Below are 18,948 nucleotides of genomic sequence, written 5' to 3' on the forward strand. Positions count from 1 at the left end.
ACTCTGACCGCTTCTATATTTCTGATTTTTTTTCAAATGAGTGCCATGACATCTGAATGCATTAGATTCACTGTATGTGTAGTTATTTAGGGTCACTATAGCTGTGTATCCGCTTGCGGCCGCAAGACCAGGAAATGATGTCACACTAGAATTCCTGCCAAAGAAGCAGAATACGGATGCTGGTCATAACAATGTGGCAATATTGGGGTTTCTTTTTGGCCTCTCTTTTTTTTGCTTTACTTTTTTTCCCCCCATTTTTCCATTTTCTCCCCAATTTGGAATGGCTAATTCCCCGAATTTTTGGAATGCCCAGTTTGTCATGGATGTTCGGTCCCATTGCACAACCGCCACTGTCAATCCGGGAGAGCGTGGACAAGCACGTGCCCTCCTCCGAGACGCGTGACGTCAGCCGTTGCTTCTTTTCGCACTGCAGTCTACAAGCTAAGCTAGCACAGAGATGAGTCTGAGTTTTTTGCTTTACTTTTAATGGTATGCACAATTTTTCACAACTTCACTACCTAGCTAGCTAACTCTCTGCTGGCTAAAATACCATGGAAGCTGCACTTTGTTATTCTTTTCAAACATGCAGAGAATGCAGGAATACATGTCTTTTTACTCCACTTTTAGCCTCATTGTGACTGACTGGCACAGGGACAAGGATGGATGGCACAACAAGGCTTAACTGCCTGTTTTAGTCTCACTGGAGGCCTTACCAAGTTCAGTTTTATGTAGTGAATAAGAGGCTAATATGATATCACAGTTTTTTTTTTATGGTCTTTGGTCTGGTTCACATCCTGAAAAAGACTCTGCTACTATTTTTTGTATGATACTGGGAGGCCCTGGATAACTTAAAATGCAATCCTGGAGCATATTACGCTGAAATATTTTCATAATAATTTGGTAATACAGAGATCTTCCAGAGATAAGAAACACCATTTTTATCACACTGAGGGCAAACCGAGAATGTCACTGAAGCAATGCTATTAATAAAGGTATTTCATTTCACTTACCACTGTGGCATTCTTCCTCCTACTTCTAGATGAATCTAAGCTTCCCCTTCAATTCTTACATATTTTCATAAATTCAACACTTACAATTGCTTTTGAAACTGTTGCAGTTTGTTTTTAAATATTGCGCAATAATCTAACGCAATGCTTAAATGCGTTGCTGAAAATGAGGAACCACATGTTGCTGCCTTGAATGCCCCCAGGATTTGATTTGGGTAGAATTTAAAGCCTTTGAACTCGACAAACAGAAAACACATCTGGTCTCCCATACTCGTTCTGGTTTTAGTTTTAGTTTTAGCTAAATTGGTAGAGATGTAAAATGGCACATTGTAAGCAAAAAACGGTGGCAATAACTTTACCATAATCGTAGAACACAGCTATTTAAATATCTAGATTAAAGGAGCACTTCGTCAAAAAAGTCTGTTATATAGAGGCTCAACCATTAAACAGGCTATATCTTTTCTCTGGCAATAGCTCCCAGTAGCTGTGAACCATGTGGCACCATGAACTTGTACACTGAGGTCAGGCACAGTGTAATCCTCAGTATGACTTGGTTCTCCCTCTCAATACATGTTCCAATGAAAGAATTGAAGAAGCAAATAAAAACCTGGAATTACGGGCCTGTCTGCTCAGAGCTTGCCTGTACTCAAGTTGGTGATTAATAACATCAGAATGGATTGTTATATCTGAAGCAGCAGGGTTGTAAAGGAGTTATTGACCCACTGGTAATTGGCAGCGGCCTTATGCTGGCATAACAATCTTTTCCCATGAAAGACACACTCTTCACACTAAACATACTTTGGTTTGATAGCTGAATGATTCACAATTGAAGGGAGTTTTTATGTATTTTATAACACTATACGAATATATAAGAATATTAATAGAATATATTTAAATATTTCTTAATAGTCTAATTAGACTATAAGACATATTAAGAAATATTAAACTTGACCCTTTGTGGTGGAGTGAAATTTACAGGTGAAATACTCTGCATAAACTGAGTATTACTGCACCAGGCACTGCAGTTTGCAAACCTCACTCCATCAAAAATCATCCAATGTGTAGAATATCATAGCAATATAGTATGAATTATAGATGACGATTTAATTTTATTGTCACGTTCTTTTAAACTCACCTCCACAAGTCCAGACTCACAGGGAGAGTCTGCATGAGGCGTTAGTGTCAGTATTTACACTGATGATTGATTACTGGCCATTTCTTTTCATTTGGTGTGTTTGCACGCAAAAGGAACTTATTTAAAAAAGGATTTACCCAGATGATTATGCGCAATTCATTATTTATATTGTCATAGCCCAGGTACTTTTTAAGGAGGATGAAAGACAAAGAAATTATCAAGGGGAAGTTTAAAACAATCTTACACAAGTACTTTTTCTGTTAATTTATGGTACTGTATGTTTATATAAAGGCAGAGACGGTTTGCTCTTACAATTCAAGCAGCCTTCATGAAAAGAACTCAACACTGAAAAGGTGTTCCATACAATTCCAACTACTGTTGTAGCACAGAAAAAAGGAAACTCTTTCTCAGCTTGTATTTTGGTAAGATTATTTTGGCATAACACTGCACAAGAATAGAAAAGATGCATTGTACTTGTTTTAAAAGAATCAAAACCTTATTTTTGACCTGTGCCTTAACAGACAGGTTGCATCAGTGTTGAAGTTAACATTTTTACAGTTTTTCTCTTACTACACAAGAAACGGCAATGGAAAACATGACCCTCAGGTGTTTTGCAAGTGTCTGAATCATGAACAATGCATTATTTGTTAAAATGTGTTTGGGAAAACACTATTTGTGATAAAGCTTGTTTCATTCTTTGGGAACTGGAATTTTAAGAAATGTAAATATCAAGTTATGTCAAATTTTAATGCTTAATATGTGTGGACAGTGACTATATTTGGATTTCTCTACTTCACTTGACCAGGGTTCACCCTCCAATGCAGCTCTTTTGTGAAAGCTACCGATTTGCGAACACTAGTTTGTTAACAAGCTGGGAGCAAACATTTTTAAAGACATGATATTTTCTGCTTGACTCACGTAGAGTTCATGTAAAAATACAACTATGATTGTACATGTGAATCGCTGGTCATATGGACATTGGTGTGGGTCAGTTACTGTAGCAATGCCTCTGTCTAGCCTCAATTATACGTCACCTGTAGCTATTGCAGGTCAGTGGAAACAAGGCCACAGGTTACAAGGAAACAAGCTTATCTATTGACTTATCTAATGCCTTTCAACATCTGAACACTGAGAGGATTTTACCTACAAAAGTTAAAACCCATCATTAACAAAGATATTATGAATTTATCTAAACATTGCGGAAGTCAGATATGAGACACTTGTCCACTCTCTACACATATCAAAAACAAAAACATATGTCTTTGATCATGTTTAAATATGTATTTGTATATGTGTGTTTTATGTTTTTATTGGTCAGCATTGTAAAATCCCTTTTATATTTAACAGTTTATGTTATGTTCACAAATATTAAGTTATCCACAAAAATAAAATAACTTATGCCATAGGTAATCAAACTTTAAATATAAATTTACATATCTGTCATGATCTGCATTTTGTCTTGTTGATGCTCTAAAATGTCAATTCCATCAGCCAATGTCTCTAAGATAACACTTGTGCAAACCGTAGTAGTAAACTACCTCTGAATCGGTATGGATTCCTGTACAAGGCATTTCTTGTATCCAAAAAAACTATGTACATTAACACTGTGTGCTCATGACTTCCTATCTTTATGAAAAATAGTATTGCAGTTACCATGAGGGCATTGAATTTCCATGTATTGAAGAAACCTATACGGTTAACAGAAAATGGACATGTACATATTAGAGCGTTGCATTGTGGGATCAATGATGAGCAATAATTAACATTAACATTTAATGTCTACATACTAGGATTAAGATTTCGTTACTGGTTGCCAATTGGTCAGCATTGTGGAAACAAATCGAAGCAGCAGTGCATGGCTGAAAATCTGTTGCATCTAATGGTTATTAAGTGTTCTACAACGTGGAAGTATAAATACTGGGAAGTTCAGTTACAGTATTGCTGGACTTTCAAACGATGATTTTTTAAATATAATTCTTGCCTCTATTTACTAGAATCCCATGCAGCTGTTTCATGAAGACAAAAACAACAACAACAACAAAAATAGTTATATTGAGAGCGATCAAAAATATTTTTGTAACCCTATTTAGCCACTAACGAGTGTTCAGTTCTTAATAAACATATCTTTTCATTAAATTACTTAACTTAAAAATACTTTCTTAAATGAAATGCAGTGCAGATTCAAACAAGTCTGTTGACTTAAGTCTGGTGACGGGACTGATGCTGAGCACACGCTCATCTCCGCATGGCCAAAACTCCAGTCTCATTTTGAGGTTCCATTTCACCAATGGGAACGGCAGTCCGTCGCATGGGGCAGTGCCTCTCGGGGCAGTCTTTCCCTGCTCCAAAAGAGTCTCTTTTTTCTTTTTTTTGCACGTCTTTTTTTTTTTTCTCTCTCTCATTTGCACACGCTGACCCACTCTGTTCTCCTGCACTCCTCACACACCACGTAACAGCACCAGTGGAACTTGCAGTTGCAGCGCTCACTGCGGGTCTGCTGCAGGATGTTGTGGCCCCGCCCACAGCACAGGCTCTCGCAGCTGTCCATCTCCAGGCTGGTCTTGTTGCAGATCCGGCCCTGCGTCCCCGCCGAGTCCGAGCCGGGCTCCCGCTCGCAGAAGTCGGGCGACTTCTCGAAGTAGACCAGCTCGTTGAGGTTGGCCCGCCGCCGGTGGGGGGTGTGGGCGTGCTCCACCTGGCCCGTGTTGCGGTTGTGGGCCTTGATGAGGGTGGCGATGTGGAAGCGCTCCTTCAGCAGCGAGCCCACTGCCCGGAACTCGGGCGTCACCTGCCAGCAGGTCTTGAGCTGGCAGCTCCCCGAGGTCCCGTGGCATTTGCACTTCCTCTTCATGTGGTCCGTCACCACCTGCCGGGGGGGGGGGGTGGGGGGGTGGACAGGAAAAGGAACAGGTCATCAACCTCCTCCCACACCGACCTGCGGTCTCCTACAATCACAGATTTGCACCGATCAGCCCTACTCTGCACCCTCCTGATCCTGTCCCATTTAGCTGCTTTAAAGGGATGCTGTTGCTGTCAATTTGCTCACCTCCCACTGCTGTCTTATGGCTTTGGCCGACCCTGCGCATCACTTCATCTGAGCGTGCACAGGAATGTGCACTTTGTACACAAGAATCATGAGAAAAGAATCCAATTCAGCTTTATCCAGACATAAATATGTTCTGCAGGCCCCTGTAAACATTTTACGTTTACATTTGCATTTATTCATTTGGCAGACGCTTTTAACCAAAGTGACTTACAAGTGAGGCAGAGTACAACACAAGCAAATAGCCATGCAGGGAGTCAATGATATTAGTAGAAGTGCTGCATAACCAGGTTCCAGCAGTTGGCCAGACAAGGTACACGCTAGCTAGCAGAGATACAAGTGCATGAAACCACAGGTTTGAAAATTTAGGTCAACATGAAATTTTACACTTGAAATTTATGGTAAACAGAGTTTTAAGACATAAGAAATTGCTTTGGGTGGTAGTGTTTCAGGTGTTCAGTGTATAAGTCTGGGAGCTCTTTGTAGACAAACACACAGGCTGAAATACTCTGCGAGGAAGCTGTCCTCTGTCAGGACGCGCGTGAGCTCACGTCTGCAGCTCAGGCGTCCCTCCCACTCCCGCAGACCTCCGATTCTGTCAACAATGCGCTCGTCTGTCATCTGGAGTTATAAACTTTTAGATCCAATTACCAGAAGGAAAAGGGGGCCAGCCTTGTCCCTGACAGCTCGCGGGACACCCGCCCCTATCAACACCTGTTCATGCAAACATTCACCCTCTCCACGACGCACATCCCAATCTCAACTGATCTGTTTATGGGCAAACCAAGACTGGTCACATCATGTCTGCTATAGCCCTACTAGTAAAGCTGCTTAATATGATGGAGCGCAGTAAGGATGGCTTTATACAATAATGATAAAAAAAGCCCATGGACTCATATCCTGTATTTTTTTCTCCTGTGAAGGGACAAAGTGATATTTTAGCTTAATGTAATTCTGCCCCATTCCATTGAACAGGGCTCTGTTTAAGGAATGTGCGTACCTCTTTGTGTGTGTCCACTCAACACTCAAAGACCAAAATGTGTCATGAAAGCTGACCAAACCTCAGGTTGGTATTCTTTTTGGGGACATCCTCTGATGACACATTATTGTTTATGACACAGCACTGTGGGTTTCCATTTCAGACAGGAACCCTGGGCTTCCTGTGAATGGATAGCCGTGCCAGGCTGTGTGAATGAGTGGGGAAGAGGTGATGAATGGAAGTGTGTGTGTCATCCATCAGGAATGATGAGGTTGGAAACACAAGAGACCTGATCTGAAAGCAGCCAAAGCTAACAGTTCTACACGATGAATCACAGGATCATCGCCTTCTTAAAAAAGGCGGGAATGTTTTACGTGCCCTTTAAGATGAAGACTTGCATCACGCTAACGCTGTGATCATGCAGCCATTCTGTCATTCACATGCACCAAGCAATTTCACACACTGTCCTGTTGCACTCTTAGCTTAACAACTACAAGCTTGCCCAGCGTAACCGAGCTTCACTGATCTAATAGTTTTCTTTCTACCAACTGCCCACCAAATCAGTGATTTCAAGCAAGAAATGGATCATATCAGAACATTACTACATTAGCAGTGCTGCAGAGGCCAGTCGTTATTTTAAATCTTTGAATCTTTAAAAAGACTGACTTAAGCAGATTTAGATTTTTAAAAATGAGAAATACAGTATTGCCGTGCACATAGGAATTTGGGACCTCTGACTAGTTGGGTGCAGATCTAAACATTAATGCAAAGTGTCTGAAAATGGCATCTGTGGTTGTGTTTGACACCACTGCAATGACAGCGATCAGGTGTAAGATCTCCGGTCAGATTGCCTTGTTTCCCTTGTGGCTGTTCTAAAGGCTGTGGGATCATGGTCTGGGTAACTGGATGACAAAGAGGAGCAAGAAAACATCACGTATCCCCTGAAAGACGCTCACCAGGAGAGAGGACAAAGCCATGATACATCATATACATTTACATTTATTCATTTGGCAGACGCTTTTATCCAAAGCGACTTGCATAGGTTACAGTTCTTTACAATGTTATCCATTTATACAGCTGGATATTTACTGAGGCAACTGTGGGTTAAGTACCTTGCCCAAGGGTACAGCAGCAGTGTCCCAGTGGGGATTGAACCGCTTTTAAAACAAGAACCCTGACTGAAAAAGTACAGTTGTCCAAGTGACCAGATTAATGTGCAGATAGGGGCGGGGAAGTGAGTCCATCATGAATAGATGCCACCTCTTATACTATTTCAGTCTGCTCATGGCTAATGCCGCACAGCACATAAGCAGAGTTTACTCGCTACTAAATGTTTTCAGAGGATCAGAAGCCTTGACAAAATCAGCAACGCTCATACAAAACCTGTTATTGTAGGCTTTGCTTCAGTGCGTATGAACTCTAAATGGTAACAGGCAATACACTGTGGAGGATATCAATTAAAGACTGCAACTCCAAGTTTAGCCGTGTATCACAAATAATACAGGTTTCTTTGTCAGATATTGTCCTCGCTGGTTAAGCCCGTGTCCGATAAAGACTGTTTGATACTGACATCCAAAAAAGGACTGCACTGGTGGTTTCGGACAAAAGAATTTAAATAAGTAGGTCATGCACAGAGGCAAAAAAATAAAAAAGAAATTAATTGGGACGAATCTGCTCCCACGTTCATTGGTGAAAGGGCTCCCACAAATATATACATCTGGCTTGGTCTTATGGGAGAGGAGTGAAACAGGCTGCTCTATAAAGTTCCAGCAGACTGAGATCAAAGAGAATATTGGCACATTAAGGCCAGGGGCAATGAGCGACATTCTGTATTTCTCAATGGTCCTCGATGTTCCGTTCTGTTCTGTTGAAAAGCACAAATGTCTCATCCTGTTCCTCTCTATTTAAAACCGCAAGTTCCTCCTGCTCAACTTATCTTGTAAAACAAAGCAAAATGCTTCTGTTAACGAAGATCTGTCTGATTTGTACAGCTGTTATGAAACACACATGAACTGTGTTTAACTATTAAGTTAATGACACAATTAAAAGAACAGCGATCTCCCATACAATGTACATTTGAGGTCACTTTGTCATACCCAAGCAATAGGACATCAAAGCATCTGTAACAATTCCACCTCTGATTGATCCTCAACCTATCTGTCTATACAAAGTAACAGTCATTCATCAAGTGCTAGCCATCGTTTCATCTTCAAAGCTCTGTATATACCAACAGATAAAAGTCCTCAAAACCCTAGTTTTAGCAACAAGCTGACTCAGACTTAATCTAACTGCCCTGGTACGTTATCCTTAACCTTGAATGACAACTTTAAACAAGTGTTACACTTTTTTTGTCAAATATCACTGACTGTCAATCTTAACATTAACATTACATCTGACACAAAAAGATGCATTTGCTTCAGTTCCCCAAACCTAAAGAGATAACATACAATGTGTTCAGATCTTTTTTTTTTCATGTCTCAGTGTCGGGAAATATGAGTAAAGAGAGACACAAGAACAGAGAACATCCAAAATGGTTCTCTTAAAATGTGTCTTCCATGATCTTGTCCCAGGTATTGTACTTCATCCACTCTACATTCTTAGTGCCCACTTGAAGTGCCTGTTGCAGAAATGTAATAACAAGCATATATAACTTGACATATGAGCGCACACGAACAGGAAGTGCTTCCACGGACAGATGAACCCCGGGGTACTGATTCCGGGTCAGAGGGCACATGTTATGGAACTACTCCTCACAGTACTGCAGGAGGAATGGTGCCTCTCTGAACTGATAACCTCTGCTAAATTCGCAGGGCCACCGAATGCATTGCTTCTAACAGTGCTAAATGTGTTCCATGTGGACCTCGGTGTCTACTCAGATGTCTTTATCAGACCAATCAGAGCTGAGTAATCATCAAAGAGGGGGTGGATGGGCAAAGTGCCCATGAAAAAGCCAGGTAACCTCCAGCACAAGCACATTTGAATACAACAAGCCAAATATTTTACAGATGAAATATACCAAGGAATACATGTTACTACACTTCATTAACCATACGCAGACTGTGTCATTAATTTAGTGTTGTCACATGGCTGCCAGCCATAGATGCGGCTCTTTTGTAGGTGTCATCCCTGCCTACACTGACAGACAAATCATTACGAGAGAAGCCACCATTTATTTCAAAACACAGTTGGCACACAAATGCCAATTTACATGTTAAATAGCAAATTCATTATCCTGGAATGTAATTTGTAAAATTACGCTCTACACTGAAAGTCACCATGAAGCAAACACGCACAGTTCTATGTCTTTAAATATCTGCATGCATTTTGGCACGTTATCTCAGCATGCAGAAACGAATGCACCCACCCACACAATACACTTGATAAAGTCCAGTTTTTACCAAAAGCCTTTGGTGCAATTTCCCCCCTTTTCAGTGTCTTTTTCTCTTCCCCCTGATAAACTTGTGTTAAAGCTGCGCTTGGGGAAGGAAGGGCGAATCTCTTTCTACTTTCCGCTCTGTTTGATGTCTCAAATCTTTCGCTGGGTTAAAACATCTGTTTCCAAACAGCCAGCAGCGACTAATTAGAGCTTTTAACGAGACTGAACGTCGTGAGAACCAGAGGGTGGGCATGAAACGACATGTATACGCTGCTAAAAACCGCCACATTCCTCTACAAAAGAGACCTTTTCTTTAGGGGGGGTGGGTTGGTTGTGGGGTGGAGAAGTAGGTATGATGTATTATTGGAGACCTCACCTGTGAAGCCTTTCTCTTTTGATTTGGAGCTTTCCGCACTGTTTGAAGTCCTCAAGGTGCTCCTTTTTATATTACCTGTAGTTTCGCTGTGTAGCGCTAAATTACAGTGTCATGTTAAATTGCTTCTGCTGCTGAAGCTGAATTTGTGATTGATTCATGGGCTCAGAGGATGTGTATCCTGATATTGCAGATTAGCACCTGATGTTAGGATCCTGAAGCACTATGCCAATATCTGGTGATGGGGATCTGATTGGTATTATTTCAGAGCAGATGTCAGCCATTCCAAATTGCTGTGAACTTAAATAGATACCATAAAATGTGTACAATACATTAGGGAATCGAATCAAACAACTTTCAGAATGTAACACTACTCTTATCTGCGTAACCTTTTGGTAAACTTACTTTTGGTCACTGAAATTTTAAACAGATTTCAGATAAGGATTTATAGACAGTCCCACAACCAATTTCCAGAAACTTGTCAAACGAGTTTTTCCAGCCACTGTACCATAAAAAAAGCAATATTCATCTTAACCAGCCTGCCAGCTGTTCTTGGCATCCTGCCTCCTCCCTATCTCCTCTCTCTCTCTCTCTCTCTCTCTCTCTCCCACTCCTTTCTTCCTCCATCTCATCTTCTTTCTCTCCTTCTTTTCCTGACTACCTCTATATTTTCCCCTCTCTCTCCATTTTTCCTTGTTGATTCTGTCACATGGTGTCTGGGGGAGAATACAACAACCATAGTTCTGTACCAGGTGTGAACACAATCCTACGGCCCATTTAAGCACAAGCACAACGCCAGGCCTCCAAAGAAATTTGTTTGCCGAGTACCTCGGTAATTTCAACAACCACTGCAAAAGCCCTGGGAGACGAAACAATAGATTTACCACATCAACATCTTAAACCCTGTATACAGAACAATTAAAAATACACAAATGCAGTATCTAAAATTCCTAATTTGTTTCTTCCTCACTTGCTAATCTCTTTGTAGTTCTTCGTGTTTTAAGGTATGCATCTGGACATATGCCTTAATTATGCTTCCCTTCTGCAATCTGCCAGCAATTTGACATTCGGAAAGCCACTACAGTTTCCCCACAATGAACTGTCGTGACCAAACAAGCTTTTTGGCAAATTCAAATGAACAGTCTGTTCAAGGAGCCTCTCTTTATCCTCCCAGATCTTGTTGCCAGAATCTTGGGATTTAGTCTTCATTATTTAGGGTAAGTGTTGGGCCTTGTTATGTTTTAACAGTGATTTTATTTCTTCTTTTTTTTGCAATCGTTCCTCTTCATGCAACTTTTTTTTAGGCAATGTGATCACGGGTAGTGGAGGAGAAGCTTCACTGCTGATTTGAGGGATTCACACACACCTGTGAAGTTGCAGTATGCCTGAAAATGGAGAGACAAGGAAACCCTACTAACAAGCCAACCCCTGCCCTGACAGAACTCTGTCACTGTGGGCTCCTGTGAATTGCTAATGGATGACATGGCTGAGATTGAGCTCAGGCCATAGGCTCCATCTGCACTCAAGACAAGCACCTTTCTGACTGTTGCACCTGGGCGCCTTCCCCGTATATATTCTGATTTCAGTTTAGAGAATAGTGTACGAAAAGTCATATACTTTGGCCTAAATTGGTTTAGTGTCATAGCCTGACAAAAACGCCTAAATACATGCAGAGTGATATCCTTGTAAACCACAAGCAGAATCAGAATTTCATGCATTGTAAGGTAGGCAGTCTTGTGGAACTATGATCATTTCACAGCTGCCAAGTCTGCCAGCAATTTTCCAGATAACTGCAAGGTCATAATTTCATACAATTTAGAAAAACCCAGCACAATTCCTCATACCACTGTTTCCCTACTCTACAGACATGCATCAGCCAAAGACAGCCTCAGCACAGCTTTGTGGTAGTCTTTATCACACATCTTTCAGATGAAACACAGAAGTACTATCTGTTTTTTTTCCTTTCCGGCTGAGTAACTCCACATTTGTGTTTTGTCTGAATAATCAAGGAAACTAGAAATAAAGTGATGAAAAGATATCAGACCAATTACACAGGAGGAAGTGGCACACAATGGGAAATTTCTGCTCCTTTTGTGCATACCAATGACCTGAGAACAATCTGAGCTGATCTCTATCAATTAATGAACTGCTGTATAAAGGGCAGATGCAAGAGCTGATTTGCCAACACAAGTGAACAGGTGAAGGGCTCCCATGAGTAGTTACCTGATCATATCAACATGTGTGCATGCGTCTCCATGCACAATAGCAAAGCCTTTCCTTTCAATTAGAGGACTACATCCTTGACAATCAGACTGACATGGGCTGTCTTTGTACTATACTAAAGCAGAACAGTACTATTGTACAACTCAATCCCTTTTCCTATACTGAACCATGCCATTGAGTCCTGTTCTCTACCTCTGTCTGTCCTACAGTTCAGGAGTCATACTAATGTATAGTATTCAGTCAGCTCAATGAAAATGTGAGGACGTCACAAAACTACCAGCCACCACCAACAAAAAGGAACAATTCACATAGTCATACAGCACTGCAATCTCGTTTAAGCCATCTTGATCTAAGATTAGAATTACAGCTTTTTAATGGCATAAGTAAAATGCAGCCACGCAGTTGCGCAGAAATGGCACCTGTGAGCAAGTTACTCAGGAACTCTTAGAGTGAAAAAGCTCGACAAGATCATGAGGACATCCAGCTGGTAATTCATAGGCTGTGAGGGCATGGGCTGGTGAAGACCAGAGTACTATGGCAAGAAGAAAAAATATGAGTGCCAAACAGTTATTTCACATGTCAATAACTTTTTATGGAATGCACTAATTCATCTCATATCTGGCACATTCACCAGACGTAGACTGTAGATGTGTACAAACTCCTTTCTGTGGCTCCGGGTCCCTGGTCATGCCCAGCCATGCCCAATACAGCAAATGCTACCGTAGTAAACGTGTGCAATTTTTTTTTTTAGATTTAACCATTTTCTAAACATGTCAGTCATGTCACTCAACTAATATTTGCCACATTGTCTCTGGATATAGACTTGACCATCCCTAATAGTCCCCAGCCGTTCAGAGCGAAAGCCTTTTGGTTGCATACGAACCTCTAGTTACGTTTATGATCACGTTTTTACTGCGAATCTAATGTGATCATCTCAATCAGTCATGACATGTAGTGTCCTGACGTGTTGCGATCTAGGTAAAACACCTGACTCAAGGTTACACCATGAAAGGGTATGCTGTGACTGATGCATGGTGTCATTGGCGCTCATGCATTCTCTCTGGATGAGGTCACTGGGTAGGTGTTCTCTTATGGGAGTGAAAAAGCATGACAGCAAATATCTCCGACTGCATCTTTTTGCTCCGTAAATTAGCTCAATAGCATGAGCTGTGCCCATGCCTCTGAGCCTCTGTCCCCACATCCCCCCATGTCGCAACAACGCTAGAGTAACGTCTCACCTGCCTGCCTACTCTGTTGTTGTGGAGCCTCATCCTGGCGTGAATATCCTTGTACGTTTCGCGGGAGTCTAAGAAGTCCCGGGAGAACTTCTCCCCAAATTCCACGTCGGGGCTGCAGCCGCCCCACTCCCAGGAGTCCTGGGGCCCCAGGGCGTCGGCGGGGAAGTGCTCCATGACGCCGTGCACCATGCCCTTGCCGCGGTGGATGGCCTCCAGCTGCAGCCGGTTCAGCTTGATGCGGAAGGCCTCCTCGTCACCGCGGCGTTTCTCATCGCAGCCGCACGCCTTCAGCTTCCCCATGGCGCAGGCGTTGGACACGGCGTGGACCACGCCCGCCGCCGCGATGGCGTAGGCGAAGGCGCTCTCCCTGAAGCCTGCAACGACAGAGGGGGAGGAGGGCGTTTCAGCAGAGGGAGGGGGGGAGGGCGAGGGCGAGGGCGAGACCGCTCAGGGTGCTGGAGGCTGTTCTTTTCTCCTTACTTCTCCTCCACCCTGTCGCGTTTCCGCTCATCTCTGCGTGCTGCGTGCGCCGGACAGATCCGCGTCTACAGAGTGGAAAAACCCCCGTGGACAGCGCTGGTTGATTTAAACAGAGCAGCGTACCAGCAGCCTCCTCACACTAAATGCACAGGAGTCATTACTGCACTCCTGTTGCTTTTCCGCACCTGGGGGGGGGGGGGGGGGGGGGGGGTTGTGTGATGAGCATTCCAAACGCGGGCTACGGCTGGCTGACGTTTGATCTGTCGTAATCCTATCCGCGAAGGCACTTAACTGTAATCATGCAGGCCTCTTTCTCTTCAAAAAGAGGCAGCATACCATGTGCAGGTTGCAGTGGTACCTCAGGCTTATGCAATAATGCACAATGATGCTGATCAAACTCTTTCAAATTCCAGATCTGTAAATACAAATGTGTGTGAGTTGAGCTCCAGGTTTAGCTCTAATACTTGTCTTTGATGTCAACGCAGGGGATACACATTCTAAATGAATGGGGGTTTCCTTCGTTTGGAGATTCAAATAAAGGGCGCATTTTAACAAAGGCAGCTGTATTTACCTGTGCGTTTGTCAGAAGTGGGAGACTCCCAGAAGAGTCTACTTCCAAAAGGAAAAATCATAGAACAGTGATGTATTTAAATGTGAATGTTTAGATTAAATTCCTTATATGGAGTGACTTAAAGTTTACCAACAGATATTTATTGGCTTTGTGGTAGAGCCAGTCCTAAACTCCTTTATGTGCACTTTTGTGAGCAAACATTAATTTTCTGGTCCATATGTAGAAAATAGAATCAATGCTTTGGTAATTTACATTGACATATATTTTTATATTGTGACAGTAAAAACCAGATCTACTCTTGTATTGTTTGGCTAATCCTTACACTAATCTAAAATGATATTTACCTTAGCAATCCTAGTAACTGCCAGTTTTAACAAGTTAACTGGCAATGATGTCATGCTGCTGAATGCAGATTGGAACTTGTCCTCTTAGTCCTTTAGGTGCAGCCTCACCTAACCTCTGTCTCCTCCTTTGTCCATCAGGGGAAAAAAATGATGACTAAGGATCCTTAAATGGTTAAATCAAGTGTGAAATAGCGACGTCTGGAATTTGCTTTATTTAAATAGATGTTAACCTTTCCTGAGGGTAGACTAAATGCGGATTTAGGTTTTGGATCAGAAACTGAACTTCTATGAAGTTCACAAGATCATGCCCACCCCCAGAAAGAAAAGATTTGTTCCAGGTCTTCTCTCACCTGCTTGGTATTAAATCTAAAGGAGCATTCCCATGTGTGTGTCTCTGACAGTGGTTAAGGGCCACATGTACCCCCACCTCTAATGCACCCATACACACATTTCTTTTTCCTACACATCGGAGCATAATTTCAGATCTGTGTGTGTATGTGTGGTGTGTGTGTGTGTGTAATGCCTGGGAGTGGGGCAGATGGAACTTAAAGGCAGTAAAGAGAGACACACACGTGGGTATTGCTGATGTTGTTCTGCTACCACGCAGGGGAAAGACCTGGAACAAATCAACGTAACAAATAATTGAACAGGAGGGGCACGCCCCACTGTGCTGATGGCAGAGGAAGTGGGAGAATGAGTTAGAGACTGAAGGAAACTGTCACATTGGGTTACAGAAACCAACTAAACAGGTTTGCGCATTCTGCTGCAGAGTTTTGAGAAAGCGCTGACAGCAAATTCACAGCACTTGCACCGGCAAAGACTGAGAGCATTAGCCAGCCCAGAGAGAGTCCCGTTCTGCATGTCTGAATGCTGTCATGGGTGTCAATGAAATACAGTTCCATTCAACTTACTGTCTTTAAGGGCAAGACACAGAGCGAGGTATCTCTTCTGATGTGATTGACTATTGACCTGACTTTGCTTCTTAGGTTTTCCTTGTTGTAGTTTTTTATCATATCCAACCCATTGGAGTAATTTCTTGCAGTATGCATTGGAAATATCCAGCTGTATGAATGGATGACATATATACTATGCACCTTTCTCTGGATGAGAGTGCCTGCTTAGCAAATGTAATGTGGTCTGTGAGTACCTCTCTCTCTCCCCCTCTCTCTCTCGCTTTCTTAGGATGAATCTGTATGCATAATTTATCTCATTGATTTTAGCCTGTTTTGAACTCTTTAAAAGACACTTAAATGACACACAGAACACTCTTCATAGATCTCCCAGTGGACAAACTGGTGATGACTGACAAATATCTTTTTATCTTTGTACCTTGGTTTTATCTCCAGTGGACAGGTGCCATGAGAGGGTTTCCAGTCAGATCAAGTGCAAATGTGGTGTACAAGTACATGTTTAAATGACGCAGACAGTAAGACAGAAATCCAAAATAATCACTGTGGCACTTTGTCCGGAAATTTGACTAACACGTTTAAGCAAGTGTTACTTTTGCACTCGTGCGCCATGCTTTTCATTGATGTCAATGGCCGTCAAACGCTTGGCGATGTGTAAGAATTGAAAAAATGTAACACTTGCTTAAACTTGTTACACACCGAGGTAAAAGTGCCACAGCAGTTACACTGAATGGTCCCCTTAGGCGGCTCAGCAGTTGAGTTTATTTCACACGAGTGCACATCAGGCCAGTTTATGTTAACGTATCCCGGTACGACTAGTGACAGCGAATAAAGAAGCAACGCGTGGTCCTCGTGCAACGCAACCATGCTCGTCTTCAGGTCCTACGCTACGCGAGCACTCCTCCGTTAGAGAAACTCACCTCGGCTAAAGACGGCGCTCTCGTACGGAATCTTGTTCCTGGTCTCCAGGCTGGAGCAGTTCCACCGGTGCCCTCGGAACTGGTGCTGGCACTCGTGGATGGCAATCTGAATCCCTTGGATGGCGGACGCGGTGACGTCCGGGTTCCGCATGCACACCTCCAACTGCCGGCGCGTCAGGCCGGGGAGGGTCAGGCACACCGTGTTGGCGTTCAGTATGGGATCGAAGGGGATCTTCAGCCTCAGAATCTCATTGGAGTCTACCCTGAAGTAAAAACCAAGCGCTCTGGTCAGTGGGCCGCATGAACTGTTGAGAGAGCTTCACACTTCAGTGCCAGTTATTAAGGGCTACCTAGGAGAACGTGCCATTGAAACGACATCAAAGTAGGTAAAGAGTAGGTTCACACCACGAAGATTTAAGCCCAGATTCAAACCTCAATGCGCCTTATCTTTAGTATTTGAGATACAAATGTAAGACCGTATTAATGCACATATGCATTTACAGAAAATGAAGGAAAAAAAAATTATGCAAATGTGTATAACCTTTTTGTCCCTTGTTGGAAATCTGTGGCGGACAATCGAATCAAAAAGTAAGACTCTCTTAAATTCATAACCGAGATTTACGGACAAATGACACTGAAAAACTTGAATCTTGGCCTTAACAACTCTTCCTCAGGCTAATCATTCCCCAAGGACCAGTTCCGATGGTTGGGCATAACGATAAAATTAATTTTCACAAATTGCGAAATAAATGAAATATTAAACTGTCCGGAATATTAAATTATTCATTCAAATAAACATCAGGGAAACTTTAATCACTTCTCGAGGCACAAATAAATAAATAAATAAATAGTTCTAACTTTCAAACTGAAACCGCAGACTCGAGGTGGAGTTGCATTGCATTATTTAAATAGATTCCTTACTAATGCTAACTGGTGTATAGCCTCGGGTGGAGGGACTGCCCGAATTACAAGAGAACCCGCTTCTGCTACCATCCTACAAGACTGAGGACAGACTGGGGGACTGGGAATCTAAACGGGTGTTTAAACAACCCGCTTCCATTTCATCTATATCATTAAAAACGTATTCAAACGTTCAACGTATTAAAAAAAAAAGATAATTGTGATTTGTGAAGATGAGCCTTTCTGTGACTGTTAATTTATTTAAACTATTTCATGATGTACACATCCCATTTCTAAATTATGATGTCCCACATTACTTCAGCGCAGTCACGGATGAATGCTTCTACTGAAAAATAAATGCATAAATAAATAAACAAATAAATAAATATAGCTCAGTAATTTACGCTGCAACTTGCAACAACTGTACCCTAGATAATATAAAGCACAATACATTACTGATTCATATAACGTAACAATTAAATAACCATATATTCACCAAGTAAACACTGGCAGGCTACGTGTGCCACTGGAAAGTTGCTTCAACGTTTGATTAAGGGTGCAGTAGATGTACTTGCTATGTATTCCACCTAGCATTCTAAGTTATCGCTTTGAAATACATGTAAACGAGGAAGATATGACTCTCAATCCCCGAGGCTTGCTGAGTACTTGCAAACACTTTGTATAGCAATGCATATAACTGAACATAGAACAGACTTCCAGAATTAGAAAATAAAAAAAACAGTTTAGTAAATAGCCGGTTAATCGAATATAGCATTTGTAGCTTGGGTAGTACTATAAAACAATCATTCAACCCAAAATAGTTCTATTTATAAATGACATACTACCACGGAACTTCAGTACAGATACAAACTTACCGTTGCATAAGAAGAGTCACGATCGCCATTGACCAGAATAAATGTAATATAGAGAATTCCATTGTGTTGTTTTTTAAGGCGACACCTTCAAGTCCCCTTTAAGTACTGATAACACAGGTTATCCCTTTCTTTAGGATGTCAGCTTTCTCAAGGAGAAGTTTCCCACTCGTATATGCAAGTTCCGGCAACACGCGTGCGAAATGACAGGTCCTATCAAATATTGTTTCTGTGTTTAAATCCGATTAAAAACGAAACACCTGCCAAATAACGAAAGTTTGCGGATTTGCTGATTTGCAGAATCAAGTCATTAGTCATAGAACGTAAACGTTTTAATTTGATATTCAGTTTCCTTAAGAAGTACATTAGTATACAGGAATGAATGAAAAATCGCTTGCATATGAATGCTCTCAAGATCCAAAGTGATATCTGCATTGGGGGTATACCCGAGAAGCGGAAAGTGGATTTTAAGTCAACAGCGCACTATCTCCAGTCTCGCTGCCTTGTGATGTTTTGCTTATCCCGAAAGCATTCTAAACGACACCACTTAGCACTTTGCCTGCCTACTTTTACGTCATA

General features: G+C 42.0%; 1 protein-coding gene across 1 annotated transcript; it reads right to left on the reverse strand.

The window, feature by feature from the left end:
* Positions 1-4,343: 4,343 nt before the first annotated feature.
* On the reverse strand, positions 4,344-18,677 carry LOC118785760 (protein Wnt-10a). Its single transcript, XM_036540675.1, has 4 exons — positions 18,373-18,677; positions 16,598-16,860; positions 13,375-13,748; positions 4,344-5,008 (listed from the first exon to the last, which is right to left on the reverse strand). The coding sequence occupies exons 1-4, from the start codon at positions 18,432-18,434 to the stop codon at positions 4,541-4,543; spliced, it is 1,167 nt and encodes a 388-aa protein (XP_036396568.1). The 5' UTR covers positions 18,435-18,677; the 3' UTR covers positions 4,344-4,540.
* Between the last annotated feature and the right edge of the window lie 271 nt (positions 18,678-18,948).

The sequence above is a fragment of the Megalops cyprinoides genome, chromosome 11, assembly GCF_013368585.1.
Source record: "Megalops cyprinoides isolate fMegCyp1 chromosome 11, fMegCyp1.pri, whole genome shotgun sequence".
Lineage (NCBI taxonomy): Eukaryota > Metazoa > Chordata > Actinopteri > Elopiformes > Megalopidae > Megalops > Megalops cyprinoides.